The sequence below is a fragment of the Myotis yumanensis genome, unplaced genomic scaffold, assembly GCF_028538775.1.
Source record: "Myotis yumanensis isolate MYYU_CA2020_CCGP unplaced genomic scaffold, mMyoYum1.0.hap1 SCAF_8, whole genome shotgun sequence".
NCBI lineage: Eukaryota > Metazoa > Chordata > Mammalia > Chiroptera > Vespertilionidae > Myotis > Myotis yumanensis.
The window spans coordinates 6,523,409-6,539,424 of record NW_027223759.1 but is presented as its reverse complement, the minus strand read 5'-3'; the positions used below and the strand labels follow the sequence as shown (position 1 = coordinate 6,539,424).

The window sequence follows — 16,016 nt, the reverse complement described above, 5'->3', positions numbered from 1 at the left end:
CCACTGGCGTCCATGCCCGTCAGCACAGCAGACTCGCCTCTCCTTTCACGGACTTCCCACCTGCTTTGCGTCAGGAGTTCGAATGTCAGTTTTGTGCCTTATCATCACGTCAGCCTCTTTGACAGAAGGGTGATGGTCTTGTAAGTGCCCTGACTGGGGATTGAACTCTCAGCCTTGGCGTATGGGGACGATGCTCTAACGGACTGAGTTACCTGGCCAGGGCCTACCAGAAGGGATTGCTAGGTCATGTGGTAGCTCTATTTTTCAAGGAACCTTTGTAATGGGGTGACCCGCGGAGACGACCACAGGGGACTCAGATCAAAATTTAGGAGCCTTTATTAAGCTGGCCAGCGACTACAGTTACAGCACCCTGCCGAAGCAGAGGCTGAACTGCAGTGCCGATTACAGGACTTACATCGTTTTTATTTGCAAAAACCACACAGCAAAACCTTAGTTCCCGACACAGTACGGCATCATTACAGTGACTACCTTCCTATCTATGTGTTTTAGGAACAGAGAGCACAGCGCGCCCCGTCTGGCCGAAGCACCAGATATGCAGCCCAGCACACCTTCATGCTGTTTTCCACGGTAGCTGCGCCAATTTACATTCCCTCCAGCAGTGTGCCAGGCTCCAGTTTCTTCCCATCCTCCCCAACACTCGTTAATTCTTGTCTTACTGATAATAGCCATTCTACTGGGTGTGAGGTGGTCTCTCCTTGTGGTTTGCTTTGCATTTCCCTTATAACTAGAGATGTTGAGCATCTTTTCACATATTGGTTGGCCATGTCTATGTCTTCCTTGGAAAATTTTCTACTCAGGTTCTCTGCTCTTTTTTTAATTGGGTTGTTTGTATTTTAGTTGTTGAGTTGTATGAGTTCTTCGTATATAGTTTGGCTATTAGCCCCTTGTAGGAGCTGTCATTTGCAAATATCTTTTCCCTTTTTGTTGATTGCCTTTTTGTTTTGTAGGTGGTTTCTTTTGCTCTGCAGAAGCTGAGCTAATTTTCTGAATTAATATTTTACTCTCCAAGTCTTTTTCAAAAACTTTTTCAATTAAGTTATTTTACAATAAGTAGTCTACCTTGGTGATGACTGTTTACAAATGTATTTGAACATCACAAAATTTGCATTTCGTAGTAAAAGGCACAAATGTAGCTAAAACCTTTAACTACGTATAGTGTATTACTTAAATTAAAAAATATTTATTCAAAAATACTTATAGACTACCTCTGCTTACAAGGCCTGTACTGGGGTTAGGCATTAAAATTAACCAAGACCCTCTTACAGCCCTGCCTTTGAAGAGCTACAACCCTTTGGTGGAAATTGACATAAAAGCAGAAAACTGACAAGGAAGACCCCAAGCAATGATTACATTCATTGTTCTTTACCATTAGAATAATTATCTGGATTTCAGAATTCATTATCTCAAAGTATTAATATGCCTTCTAAAGCCTCTTAAACGCTACTTCCCTTGAAACAAATTTCTATTGTGCACTTCACCCCAAAGAGAACACTCTGGCTTTAACTAAAATTTTAAAATAGAGGAATACTGCCTTTTTTCCCTCCCAGCTTTATTGAGATATAGTTGACATATAACATTGTATGAGTTTAAGGTATAAAACATGTTGATTTGAAAAAAAATATTGCTTTCATAAAACACAGAGCACCACTAGGTAATATAATAATATATGATAAAATAAAACATAATATAATGAAGCTAAACCAAACTTTTGTGATCTCTCACTGTTATTTTTCAAAATCGTTTATCTATCGTGGAGACAAAGAGCAATGTTATAATGATATTTTGTCTTATTGAAGGAAGTCCAATTATTTTTCCCTTGACACCTATATTTTTTTCAACCTGCCGCTGCTCTTTCTTCTTTAAATAAAACACTTCATTCTGGAAGTCTTTATCCTTTACTTATATATTCCCATTACTTTCTTATATTATTCCAAAGAAATGTCAAATCTGAGATTCAATAATTTAAACATTTGACAGTTCTGAAGTTAAAAATATATTAGCTTATTCAGCAAGTGTACATAGTGCTTTATATTTAAAAGGTATTCTTTATCCTTGTGAACACTGTCTCTACAAGAAAACCAACATATAATCCAAAATATTAATGGGGGGGGGGGCGCTGGTTTTAATAGTGAGACAGCACAACCAAAAATCTGAATTATAAGGCTGAGGTTCTGTTGCCTTTCATTTTGCAGCAAAGGAGACTGAACTGGTGAAAAAAAAGGTAATCAGGTTGAAAAACCCTTATTTTGTTTTTGATGATCTATTCTCTGTTTCCTTGGAAACAGAGCTGGCAGGCACAGAATTGCTGGCATTATTTTCTTTCTTTCTTCTTCTTCTTCTTCTTTTTTTTTTTTTAGCTTTGAAGCATCAAAGAAAAGGTGGGGTTTTATGACTATAATCTATAATAAGACTCTGACTTATTTTTTTTTTAAATATATATTTTTTTTATTGATTTTTTACAGAGAGGAAGGGAGAGGGACAGAGAGTTAGAAACATCGATGAGAGAAACATCGATCAGCTGCCTCCTGCACATCTCCCACTGGGGATGTGCCCGCAACCAACGTACATGCCCCTGACCGGAATCGAACCTGGGACCTTTCAGTCCGCAGGCCGACGCTCTATCCACTGAGCCAAACCGGTTTCGGCAACTCTGACTTATTTTTAAATAAATGAAAAACAAATATTTATTCAACGCCTATTCATATAAGGCAGTAGGAGGTAAAACCAACATATAAGGTAATAGGAGGTAAAACCAACAAATTTAAGAAAGGGCTTTAAACCAATTGATTGAAATAAATTTTAGTTTCTAATAGCCAATCTATTATATATTTATAGGTTTTTTTAAGAAAAAGAAATGAAGTTTATTTTAACTCTAGTGTGAGGGTAGTACACTGTGACAGGTATAGTTTAGTAAAATTAATTTTAGAAAACAGCTAGATTCCCACACTAGACAGTACAATTGCTTCTTCCTCTGTACAAACACCAGGTAAGCCCTGGCCGGTGTGCCTCAGCTGGTTGGTCTCTGGTTCGATTCTTGTCAGGGCACATGCCCAGGTTGCAGGCTCGATCCCCAGGAGGGGTGTGCAGGAGGCAGCCAATTGATGGTTCTCTCTGACAGATGTTTCTTTCTCTCTCTCCCTCAACCCTCCACTCTCTCTAAAATCAATAAAAACATGTTTGTTTGTTTTTTTAAAAAAATAGGTAATATGAAGGAGGTTACCATGTGTGGAAAAGTCAGTCTTTGCCTCCAGTAAATAAAGCAAGAAACAAAAGCCAGTCAGAGAAAGGCAAGTATCACATGATCGCACTTATATGTAGAATCTAATGAACAAAATAAACTGACGAACCAAATAGAACCAGATGCATAGAAGCATGCAACAGACTGATGAATTTCAGGGGAGAGGGGGAGGGAAGAGATTAACCAATGAACTTCCATGCGTATTTGCATAGCCCATGAACACAGACAATAGTGCAGTGAAGGTCTGGGGAGGGGGCAGGAGCAGGGTGGAGGGGGTCAACAGTTGGGGAAAAGGGACATTTGTAATATTTTCAACAATAAAGATAATTTTTTTAAAAAAGCTAATGGGACTTAAACAAACCTAACAGGTTTTTCCGAAAAACTGTTACATTAATGCAGTTACTAAGTATTTCAGTGGAGGGGTGATTATCAAATGATTACATGGCCTTCTCCTTTATGAAAGGCGGCATTAATTTAAGCTTTAAAGGCCACGCCTGTAGGAACCCTGACTGCGATGAGAAGGCAAGAGCTACAGGTGGCAGTTGCAGGGGGAGTTTTCTTTTTTAAAAATTAGTAAGACCTGAGCACACGTACATGCTTCAGGGGAGCGGGGACAGAGTGGGAAAGCACACGCAGAGGGATGAGCTCCTGATGTCCTCTCAGAACAGCAGGTCCCAGTGGTGCCAGGCATTGCTCTCGGTGCTTTAGATGTTCTGACTGAATTAGGATGGAGATGAGAAACTTGGCAATTAAGAGTTGAAGGAGCCCTAGTTGGTTTGGCTCAGTGGATAGCGTCATCCTGTGGACTGAAGGGTCCCAGGTTTGATTCCAGTCAAGGGCACATGCCTGGGTTGTGGGCTCGATCCGCAGTAGGGGGCGTGCAGGAGGCAGCCAATCAATGATCCTCTCTCATCATTGATGTTTCTATCTCTCTTTCCCTCTCCCTTCCTCTCTGAAATCAATAAAAATACGTTTGAAAAAAAAAGAGTTGAAGGAATGTGCACCCGAAAATCAAAATCTCTGTGGCATGAATATGAAGCTAGAAGGATGTACTGATAATCTGCTAACAGAAAAAGAAGAGGCGGTGTAGGGAGCTTCATAAAAGAGGTGGTCTGCAGAATAGGAAAGCTGACCAGAAACACACATATATTTCCGAACAGTAACTCAAATACTTTCGTCACTTTCTCCAGCAGAGCTCAGGGACACGCGTGTCAGGGCTCAGAGCCAGACCGCATTCACCTGAGGCTGGAAGTTGGTGAGCAGAGCGCGTGGCATCGGAAGGCACGCGTTCAGGAAGTTGCCGGCACTGGCAGCTGGCGGCAGGTGATGCTCACCCAGTAGGGTTAGTTTCAATATGAAAGGAAGTGGAGCCAGGAGGGGAGAATGCTGGGTAGGAAAAAGGAAAGTTAAAAGGTAGGAACACAAAGATGACAAACATGAAGAATCCATTGACTCTCTCTCCTGCTCCTGTCTGGTGGTGGTGGTGGTGTGTGTGTGTGTGTGTGGGGGGGGGGGGGGGGGGGGGTGTAGGGCGGGGGCCCAGTAAAGGCAGCAGGTAGCCACACTCATGGAAGCTCCCAGAAGAGCAAGCTCTGTGGTCAGGTTCAGGGTTCCTCCATGTGGCCGAGTCCTCAGACAGGGAGGTCCTTGTCCCTCAGGGTAGTCCACGGACCAGATCCCGGCATCACTTAGGAGCTTGTCCAAAAGGCAGGGCCCCACTCCAGCAGGACTGAACCGGACTCTGCTGGCACACAGAACCTCCACTTGATTCCGGGGCGCATGAAGTTTAAGCAGCACTGAGGTGAGAGCGATCGATTCACCCTCGGCTTATGTGTGCTGGTCATGACACGCCAGGAGAAACACGGGCGGGCATTCTGTAATGTTCTCAAGTGCCCGGACTCAATGCATGCCTTTTCCTAACGTAAAACTTAACCCCTTCCCCAAATGATCTGTCATCCCTGGCTCTGCCTCCCCCTCGAATCCCACTCCACATCCTAGGTGCTCTCAAATCTGAATATCAGGGTGTTGTATAAGATAAACCATAAGCTTTTAGTTTTTAAAATTCTTTGATTTTATGTGTCATAAAATAGCCCCAACTTCCTCTGCACAGAAAAAAAAAAAAATACCAGGGAATCAGCCCGAGGGAAATGCAATTCAGTCAGCGCCTAAAATAATCCTAAGGAGAATTTTGCAGTGACACACACACACACACACACGCACACACACACGCACTAGCTGCTCTGGGTCAGCTTTAAAGAGTGACATTGTGGTTGTTGGTTTTTTCCTCCTAACATCCCAGTGTTTTGATGCCGCTCTCCGCGATTACGGATGGTGTTTGAGCTGCTGCTACCCCTCCTTTGTGCAAAGCCAAACCGCAATTCTTCAGAATGAATGAAGTCACACAACGAAGGAAGTCTGAGCAGATGCCTAAACTCCACTGCCTCCCTCGTGAACGTGCATCCAACCTCCCAGGAGGCGGAGGTGCTGGCGGCCAGGCGGTCGGCGTCCAGCTGGTCCCGCAGACACCTGTTGGGGCGCCTCGGGCTCAGGGACGTTGTGGTAACGCTGTTTCCAGGTTCGCGGCGGTTTTTGTGATGCAGTTTCCCCCTCTCATACCAAGAACTGAAAGTTGGGGACCTGCTGGTGGCTTTTCATAAGCCGCTGCTTTTGTGCGCTGTTCCCTGCCGGGCGGTCCAAGAGGGGGAAAAGCCATTTGTTTGGGCCTCCGCTACGGGGTCCCGGGAGCTGCGAAGGTGCCGGGGCCGCGGGGAGAACCCACATCGCGGAGGCCAGAGGCGGTTCAAAAATAAAAATAAAAGAACGAGAAGGGTTTTTAATCTGCGCAGGGAGAGGTGTCCCAACGTTTCGGCTCTGAGGTCCCCCTCCCCTCGCCGGTCAGCTCAGCATCAGCGACCCTCCTGGGTCTCCAGGATCACCCACCCCAGCCCTCCCCTCCCCTCCCCCCGATCGCCCCTCTCCATCACCCCCTCCCTCCTTTCCGGGTCCCCCTCCAACCCGCCTCTCCCTGCCCTTTCCAGCCCCCGCTGCCTTTCCCTCTCCTCGCCCCTCCCCTCTCCCCCCTCTCCCCGGAGCCCAGCCCGCCCCGCCGCCCGCCCGCGCGCTCTCCCCGCGGCGCTCAGATTTGCGCTCCAGCTGCAATCTCCACCTCCTCTCCCGGGCGGTGCCGGGCGGCGGGCGCGGCGCGCAGGCGCACTGGGGGCGGCGGGGGCCGGCGGGGCGTCCGCGCAGGCGCGCGCGGCGCGGGCTGGGCTCGGCTCCGGCGGAGCGTCCAGGCGTCCGGGGCGCGCGCGGTCCGGGTTGGGTGCCCGGCGGCGGCGGCGGCGGAGGCGGCACGGGCAGCACGGGCGCCGGCACCATGTTCCTGCACTCCGTCAACCTCGGGAACTTGGCGTTTTACGCCTTCATGGTCGGCATGGCCACCCTGGGGCTGTGGGACGTCTTCTTCGGCTTCGAGGAGAACAAGTGCAGCATGAGCTACATGTTCGAGTACCCGGAGTTCCAGGTGAGGCGCCGCCCTCGCACCTGGGCGCGCCCGCCCGGCGCGTCCCCGGGTTTCCTCCGCCCGGGCTCCCCGCGCCTCTGCGCCCCGCTCCTCCCCACCCGGCCTCTGCCTTGTCCGCCCCGGAGACGGCGGGACCCCCCTCGCTTCCCTCGCCTGCCCTTTGTGTCCTTTCTCCACGATGGGTGTTTCCTAGGTTCCCCGAGCATCCTCGCTGCCCCGCTCGGAACTGCTCCCCTGCCCGGCTGCCCTCTTCCAGATCCCAGATGCCATGCACGGGCTTCACCCCCCTCCATTCTCAGCCCCTCTCCCTGCGTCCAAACCGCGTCTCCCCCGCGTCCCTGCGCTCACAGGTGCCCCGACCCGCCTCTGCTCCCGCGCGCCCAGCGGTGTGCGTGGCAGCTCGCCCAGAGGTGTCTGGAAGGGACCGCGCTCCTGCAGGGCGGGCAGTGGCTGCACAGTTCCCGGGGCGGCCTCGGGGGCTCCGGGTTCGCCTCTGGGTGCAAGGCTCACCCGACGAGCACATGCATGGAAAACTGTCGGGGTTCCCGCCTGCGCGGGTTTTGCGGAGCCTCTTGCTCAGCGGGTCTGTGCGTGTGCATGCACGCCTGCGTTCATGCGTGTCGCCTCTTACCGATGACGTTCCAGATCTCTCTCATGTTTGTTTTTTTTCTCTCTCTCTCACCGTGTTTGCTATTTAAGAGAGAGGGGCCCTTCTCTCCCTCTCCCTCCGCCCCCACCTCTTCCGTTCCATTTTGAACATTTTCAGTCTCGATCGCTTAGCAGTTCAGCATGGGAGACTGGAGAATTTCACTCATGGGCAGCTGTAAGAGGCTGTGACTGCTGACAGAACTGCCCGAAGACATTCCCCCACGAGTGAATCTTTTATTTCTAAACGCGTCTCCCAATTAAGGAATACATAATAGCCTCCTCCCCCAAGATGTATATATACTATATATAACACATATTGATAAAATGCATTGGTAGTATACTTTTAAAACCATAGCAGATTTTTTTTTTCTTTACGGTGAAGTATGCCGATCGTGGTTGCTTCTGTGTACAGATCATTATGGAGGAGATATTTGATTATGCTGCTATTATTCCGATGTTAAAACTGCTTAAGATTTAAACTGCTGGCGAGCTTCCTTTCCCATGGGCAGAGTTCTAGTTTAGATTTTATTTGTCTTGAGATTCTTACCTTCGTTCTGCATCCGTGCTTATAAGGGGGTGTGATATCAGATGCTACTGAAGGAAATTATAACGTTACTGTTGTCTCTTAATTTCTAAGCAAATATGCTGGTTTATTTTTATCAGAGTCTGTATATAGTTCAGTAGTTGGGCTTCTAGTTTAGATTTTTTAAAAGTGAAAATAGAGCCTTTACAATCACCTTTGATTTTTATGTGGTTTAGTAATTAGGAAACTCCCAGTAGATTGAAGTAGGTCAACTTAGGTTTGCACTGCCTTGGAGAGTTCGGTTAAAATAAAATTATTGTGAAACAGTGTGCTGATTCCCACTTATATTTAGATTGCCCACCATCGCTGAAGCTAGTTTAATGTTTGCAGTAGTAGAATTGCTTAGTGTTGGGAACAAAGCATATGGACCTCACAGTTGGATTTCGTGTCTCGTAAAATTGGCAAGACACGGAAAACTAGTGTGGCTCATGCAAAAGAGCTGTTTGGCTTTCTGTTATTGTGTCTGTATTTACTTAATTTGGTTCAAATCGCCCTTTCGAGGCTTTACATTCTGATAATGATGTTCATTATGGTGGCAGGAGTTTTGGATCCACATTTTTTGGGTAGAGTTTTATTTTCATTATGTAAGAAGCTGCATTAATTCTCTACAGTGCTATTGATATTTGCACCTTAGCCCCTTTGTTGTGCACACGAGGTTGGGCTATTTTACAAAGAAGTTAAAACCTGCCTGTAGAAATGAATCCTTTTGAGTACAGTGAGATTTCTGGTTAACTGAGGTCATTCCATTAAGAGACATATGTCTTTTAATGAATAAAAGTGTTCTAAACTTATTTTATATGTTGCTTGCTTTTCCTTATATTTTACAGTGAACACTCTAGTCGTTCACAAATTGCTATCCATTCGATGAGATGTCCTAATTGTTGGTTTTCTTCTCTTTCTTCATGCCTTTCTTCTTTTTTTTTTTTTTTTTTTTTTTTACTGCCTTTTGCATATTCTTTAACAAATCATTTATTGAATGACTGTATCGGGTATATCCTAGATACTGGGTGTAATTACATGAATCAGACCTTGTGCCTTTAATTTATTCTTTATAATACAGTGGGGGAAAGCGTGAATGTAATGGATAGTTGAAATGTGCTACATGTTATAATTTCACTGTAAGAGCGTGTGTCCAGGGCTCTGCAGAGGGGAGCATTCAGGTTCATCTTGGTAGTTAAAAGCCACAGAAAAGAGGTAGTGAATTGGGCCGTGGAAGGTACACAGTTCATAAGGTACAGAAACAAGAAGATCGCGGGAGTAAAGAAGAGCATTTGTGAATAAACAAGGCCCCAGGAGACACTGCCTAAGCAGTATGTATAGTGTGTTACCATTTATGTAAAAAGGAGAAAAACCCATGAACATGTTTTCTTGTATGTACATGTGTAAAATATTCCTGGAAACACAAACTGCAAACATTAGTTGCCTTCCTGGTAGGAAACTGAAGGCTAAAGGACCATGGGTATGAGAGAGCCTATTCAATGTATAGCCTATTGAATCTTGAATTTTGAAACATAATAAAAATAGATTTTAAAACCTGGCATATCGCCCTAGCGAGTTTGGCTCAGTGATTAGACCATCGGCCTGTGGACTGAAGGGTCCCGGGTTCCATTCTGGTCAGGGGTATGTATCTTGGTTGCAGGTTCCCTGGCCCTGGTTGGGGGCCATCCAGGAGGCAACCAGTCAATGTGTCTCTCTTACATCAATGTTTCTCTCTGTCTCTCCCTCTCCCTTCCTCTCTCTCTAAAAATCAATGGAAAAATATCCTCAGGTGAGGTTTAACAACAACCACCAACAAACCTGGCATATCTATCTATCTATATAAAAAGCTAGCAACCGGAATGCCATAATGACCAGAATGACCAGTCGCTATTATACGCACTGCGGCCAGCAAACTGCCCCTCCCCCTAGTAGGCCCTGCCCCTGATCGCCCCTCCCACCCCAATAGGGGGCGGGCCTGCTGGCCAACTTCCCACCGGCTCCTCCTCCCAACAGGCCTAGCCTGATCTGCCCCGATCGGGACCTGGCCGGCCAGACCCCACCTGTGCATGAATTCGTGCACTGGGCCTCTAGCATAGGTTATAAGAAACTAGAGGCCCAATGCACAGAATTCGTGCAAGGGTAGGCCTTCCTTCCCCCGGCTGCTGGCTTCGCAGCCCTAGCTGCCAGCTTCATGGCCCCAGCTCTGCGGTGGCCCCACCCCCCACCTGCACTCACCTTGGCCTGGCACTGCCCATGTCTGCCACCACACCTTCCCCGGTTCCATGGAGTCCCCCCCACCCCCGATCGATCGCCCTGCAGAGGGTGGCCTGGGCCTCCCTCTTTGGGCAATTGTGGAGTCCTCTCCTCCCCCTCCTGATTGATTGCCCCGCCTGCCAATGACCTGGGCCTACCTCTGTGGGGCGATCATGGGGTGATGGTGGGGCCCCCAGACCAATCTGCCTTGGCTGGCCTGGCAACAGTGCATGTCATAGCTTGGTCGTCCAGATGGTCGTTCTGCTGTTCGGCCGTTTGGTTGATTTGCATATTACCCTTTTATTATTATAGATTAGATAAGACTAGTTAGAGCCAGGTTTTAATGGCCTCTCTCTTAAGCCTTTATCATCTCTGTATGCAGTGAAGAAACACACAGGTGTATGTTTTAACAAGGTATTTATTGACAGCAGTATGGACTGGAGTGTAGCAGGGAGATCATGATGGAGAGAGTTGCCTGAGAGAGTCCGCTGTCCCTGGGTCTTTTTTATCAGCTGGAGTCCTCTGGGGCCCTCTTACCAGTGAGGTGGGCAGAGGGCTGAGGGCCAGCTCTTTGTAAGAGCTTAAAAACTGCATTCATTTGGATCAAGATCATTTTTTTTTCTTTTTGGTTAATTGTGGAACTTTTTTTATTTTGCAGTTTTAAATCACAATTAAAAGAGATATATCCTAACCTAAAGACTTTAGTTTCCTAAATCAGTATTTTTCTAGCCCTTGGAAATTTTGCAGAATCTTTGTCTTTGGAAAGGGGTCTGGATTAGAGATAAGAACCTGCACTAAGGCAGAGTCAAGGGAGGATGGAAGCAGGGTGGCATTGTGGGGATACTACTTACGGGTAAAAGCAATCAATCTTCATTAGAGGCCTTTTTTGGGGGTAGGGGTGCTCATTGAATATACGTTCTATAAAACTATCAGTTTAAAGTAGATTGGAGTCCTGTTGCTATATGTGTTTTCAAATCTCTCTTCTGTTTCTTTTTTGTCACCATCCTTTGTGTATGCCTGTTCCTTTCCTGTCCTCAATCTAGTCAATACCCCTCCCATTTTTTCCTTCCCCTCACTCCCAACTTGAACTCTGTCTGAAAATGCAGTTTTGTCATTTGCCTACAACTCCCACTTTTTTTTGGTTCTATCTCCTTTTTTCCATTTCTACTTTTTGCTACTCCATATTGGATGCATTCGTATTTTTTAAAAATGTACTCTTTCTCACTACAAAATTGCTTTCATAATAGTATATTATGAAGTATATCAAATATAGTCTCTTGCTTGTTTTTCTGTCTCCAGAGAATTAAATATTTCTTTTGTATATTTTATAGTTTTCTGAGTTAAATTTCAACCAGTTAAAAACTTTGTTTAGCCCAGCAAGCATGGCTCAGTGGTTGAGCACTGACCTATGAACCAGGAGGTCACAGTTTGATTATGTCAGGGCACATACCTGGGTTTTGTTCTCGGTCCCCAGTGTGGGGCATGCAGGAGGCAGCTGATTAATGATTCTCTCTCATCATTGTTGTTTCTATCTCTCTCCCTCTCTGAAATCAATAAAAAAATATTTTTTAAAAACCCCACAACACACACAAAAGAACTTTGTTTAGCTACTGACCTAAAAAGAATAATGGTCTCATATGCACATACTACTATTCTATCAAGTGGTTCACTAAATTGGGAGGGGGGTCTCACGCTTTCTTTTTGCTTAATTTGTAACTAAAGAAAAAAGTACATTATGTCATTTTTTATTACGTACAGTGCATAATCAGTATGGGAACTAATTTGAGTTAAAGTACATGTACATATATAAAGCAAATAGTGGGGTTTGCACTTCTCTATTTTGAATATGTGAGGAGATAAAAAGTTGCTAGTATCTTATCCAGTAAGCTCACTCTCTCTAAAGATGTTTTCATGATGTTGTTGGCACAGGTTGTGTATGGTAATCGTCTCAAAGGACTATTCAGGAGTGTGTGTGAATAATCAGAATTCTGGTTTTTTACAGCAGTCATTATCATTTAGTTTTAAAAATCCATTCAGTAGTTGAAGTTTTTATCAAGCATATGTGTAGCATTGCTAGATCATTAAATCTATTTATGTCACCTACATAAAATCTAGTGTTCAAAGTAACTGGTTTCATTTGTAATGGTTTCTTTCCTTGAAAAAAGGAGCAGAAGAAGTTTACATTTTACTACCACTTTTATAGGTCCTAGCTCTGGGGGATGACATTAAGACCTAATTTATATTTTGTGGGGAAAATGTTATGTGAGTTACTGGCTCGTTTGGTATGCGATCACATGAACTGCAGAGTAGGCTAGCGCTTGCTGACGACCCATGCACCTGGCTTGCGAAAACTGAAACCGATGCTAATTCATTGGAATGTTTATGGTGCGAGGAGAGTACGTGTCTTGACCGAGACATAGCTATAAGGTTCAGGTTAATTTGTTAAGCATATGGTAGATCAAAGCATATGAAGTGGAGAGGTCAGGAAGCTGCACTATATAAAACAGACTTGCTTTCTGTGGAATGATGTAACAGCCAGAATATGTAATTGGGCCTGAGTAAAAGGAGAGACATCACAATACAGTTTAAAGTAGCGAAAGAGAATTGATTTGGCAATGGGAAGCTTTCATCATTTCTAAGTTTAAGTATAATTGACACTGATACTAAATTAAATGCATTTTCAATTATGTTACCCTGTAACTTGCTGACATCTACCACCAGTGTTTTTCTGTTGTCAGTGGCTATTTTGAGTAATTTATCTTCATTAGAATTCAAGATAGTCCTATTTTATGATTTCCCGAAGACCACATGGTTCAGAACCCACACAATTCAAGGCTAATTCTCCATATGAATAAACTAAAGTTTGTCATGTGCATTAAGTTCAGTTTTATCATCAGTAATATTTTTATATTGCACTCTTTGTATAATTCAGAATTGGGTATGGTGTGGCTGAATTGTATTAATAAAGTTGGCTTTAAAGTAAAATTGCATTTTTCATTTCATTTATTTGTTATTTTTGCTGTAGAAGATAGAACTTCCAAAGAAACTGGCAAAACGCTACCCTTCGTATGAATTATATCTTTATGGAGAAGGATCCTACGCCGAAGAACACAAAATCCTCCCTTTATCAGGAATCCCCGTTCTCTTTCTTCCCGGGAATGCTGGAAGTTATAAACAGGGTAAGTCTCAGCAGTCAGTTTTGAAAGCTATGACATGCAGTTGAAGAGTGTAACAGATACATATTCTGTTAAGTCCTCTGCTGGGCATCCTGGAAACACAAACGTAGGACATTTTGTGTAGAAAAACAGATGTGAGAAATACATAGAAAAGAATGTTGACGACCGCTCTGCAAAACGTAAGAAGGAGAAAAAGAGGATGGGGTGGGTGGGATAAATAGCTGATACCGGGATTCAGGAATTAGCAGAAGAAAGAAGCTTGCATTGGGGATGGAGGGTGCAGAGCACAGAACCTGAAGCGTTGACTAGCAAAGTAAGTCTGGTTTCTGTGATGTTGAACAAGAGAGGAGACGGGTTTCTTTCTCTCAGAGCTTTAAGCTACAGAGCTCTAGCTTCTGGTCAATATGGCCGAGTAGGTAAATGATGTGCTTGCCTCCTCTCATGACCACATCAGAATTATAACCGAATTATAGAACCACCACCCTTAGAGCCACCTGAAGACTAGCTGAACAGAACTCCTATAACTAAGATGTAAAGAAGAAGCCACATTGAGACTGCTAGACGGGGCAGAGATTCGAAATGGGCTGGTCCCACCCATGTGTGGCAGTTACGAATGAGGAGGAATAGCTCAGCTGCAGATGTCCCCCCTGAGGAGGAGCAGGGGGTCCCAGCCCCACTCCAGGCTCCCCAGCCTGGAGCACCAGTGCCGTAAAGAGTCCCACAGTCCCTCGCTGTGAAAATCATCAGGGACCCAGTTCAGGGGAGACAGAAGGCTGCTGTAGACGCAGGCGTCCTCTTAAAGGGCCTGAGCACGGTTTCACTCACACTCGCCTTAAGCTCCACAGAAGAGACAGAAGCTCGGAAAACTCCAAAACCATTATTATAGCGCAAAAATCCTTGTTTAATGTGCACTTTACCCCTTCCCTGTGCAGTGCGGTCCATCGGCTCCATTGCGCTGAGAAAAGCAGAAGACATCGACTTCAAGTACCACTTTGACTTCTTCAGTGTGAACTTCAACGAAGAACTGGTGGCACTGTATGGGGGAAGTCTTCAGAAGCAGACCAAGTTCGTGCATGAGTGCATTAAAGCAATTCTCAAACTCTACAAGGTAAGAGAGAAGCTCGCAAGTCAGTCGTGATCAGCCTGCTAGCATCTTTCCTTTTCAGAGGCACTCAGCATATTGTAAATCATTTGTTTATATTCATTGGTGGTTTTGAATTCATTGGTGGTTTTTAAAGTTTAAATTGAATTGACAAGAAGCCTTTCCTGTGAACATAGGGGGGAAATTCTTTTAACTATTATAAATGAGGAGTGCAGGGTATTTCCAGAAACCTTTAGTATGAATTTCTGTTTCTAGTTATGACTGCACAGCTGGTACTAGGAAGACCACTTTCTTATGTAACCAACTCTAAAGCTAGTCAAGATAGCTGAAGTACTTGCTTTCAGGTGTTGGACAACCACAAGCAGTAGAGGACTGTGATCTTTGAAGAAAGGTACCGTGTGGAGCGAGTTCCATAACTGCTCTGGCTTTCTGCCTGGAAACATTTTCTAGGTCGCGGGGCAAGCAGGTGGAGATCAAGCCAGCACATGGTATCGCCGAGCCAAAGAAGGCAGAGACTGGAATTTGGGGGCTACTGAAAAATTGGCGAGATTTCTGATCAGCGTTGTGGGAAAGAAGAAAATTAAGCAGAGATAGGCGCTCTAGAAATTTGCCTTTTTCGATCTCTGAATGCTACGCTGTGTATGCGCAGGTCAAGAAGTAGTACCAGGCAGTGGCATACCAAGGAGGAAGTGATGGGGTGTGTCCACCTGAGGTGCAGTTTAAAAGAGCAGTAAAACAGGCTGACACTCATTCTGTGCCAGCAGTTCTAAACAGTGTCAGAGGTAAAATACAGCTACGTACCTGGGAGAGCCATTCTTCCCTTGGTGTGCCCCAGCGCAAGTCCTGGCAGGAAACAGCTGCTGGGGAATCGTGAGCTGAATTGAGATTTCAGAGGCCACCTGGTGTGGGAATAGGCGTTCTGACCAGCTAGAGCGGAAAGACCTATTGAACACATTGGGCATTCAGGTGACCCCAGAAAGCACATGGCTGAGGATGTTGTCTCTGAGAGCAGCTCAATAGAGATTCACTGCTCAAGAGTTTTATTTGGGGGCTGGTTATATAAACATCCTATGCCCACCACGTACCAAAACCCCACCCGGAGGGCAGTAGTGATCAGCATAAAGGATATTGTTTGCACAGTTTTGGCATGGTGAGCCATTTTTGTCATTTAGGGAATGATGGGAACCCTCCCAAAATCTAAGGTCCCAGATTGCAGAGCAGAGCCTAACTTAATGCCGTCCATTCTAAGGATAGCAGTTTCAGGCCTACTGTGTTAGCCGTTTTCTGCACAAGGCCCATTTATTCAGACGAACAGGAGAGAAGGCATAGATGAAGGATTGGTATGGAGGACGATGAGCAAAAGTTTGGTCGTAGTACAGGATACTGGTGTGGAGACAGAAGAAATTTTTTTAAATGCGACTAGAGGCCTGGTGCACGAAATTCGTGCACGGGGCGGGGGGAGGGTGTCCCTTAGCCCAGCCTGCATCCTCTTG

At 45.4% G+C, this 16,016-nt stretch overlaps 1 protein-coding gene across 1 annotated transcript in view; it reads left to right on the top strand.

Annotated features, from left to right (window-relative positions):
• The first annotated feature begins 6,611 nt into the window (after positions 1–6,611).
• PGAP1 (post-GPI attachment to proteins inositol deacylase 1) overlaps positions 6,612–16,016 on the top strand; it is a 56,561-nt gene continuing 47,156 nt past the window's right edge. The window contains exons 1-3 of the mRNA XM_070421746.1: positions 6,612–6,782; positions 13,271–13,424; positions 14,354–14,529. Of these exons, the coding sequence (XP_070277847.1) occupies positions 6,636–6,782; positions 13,271–13,424; positions 14,354–14,529 (477 nt within the window). The 5' untranslated portion in view covers positions 6,612–6,635. The remainder of the gene's footprint in view (positions 6,783–13,270; positions 13,425–14,353; positions 14,530–16,016) is intronic.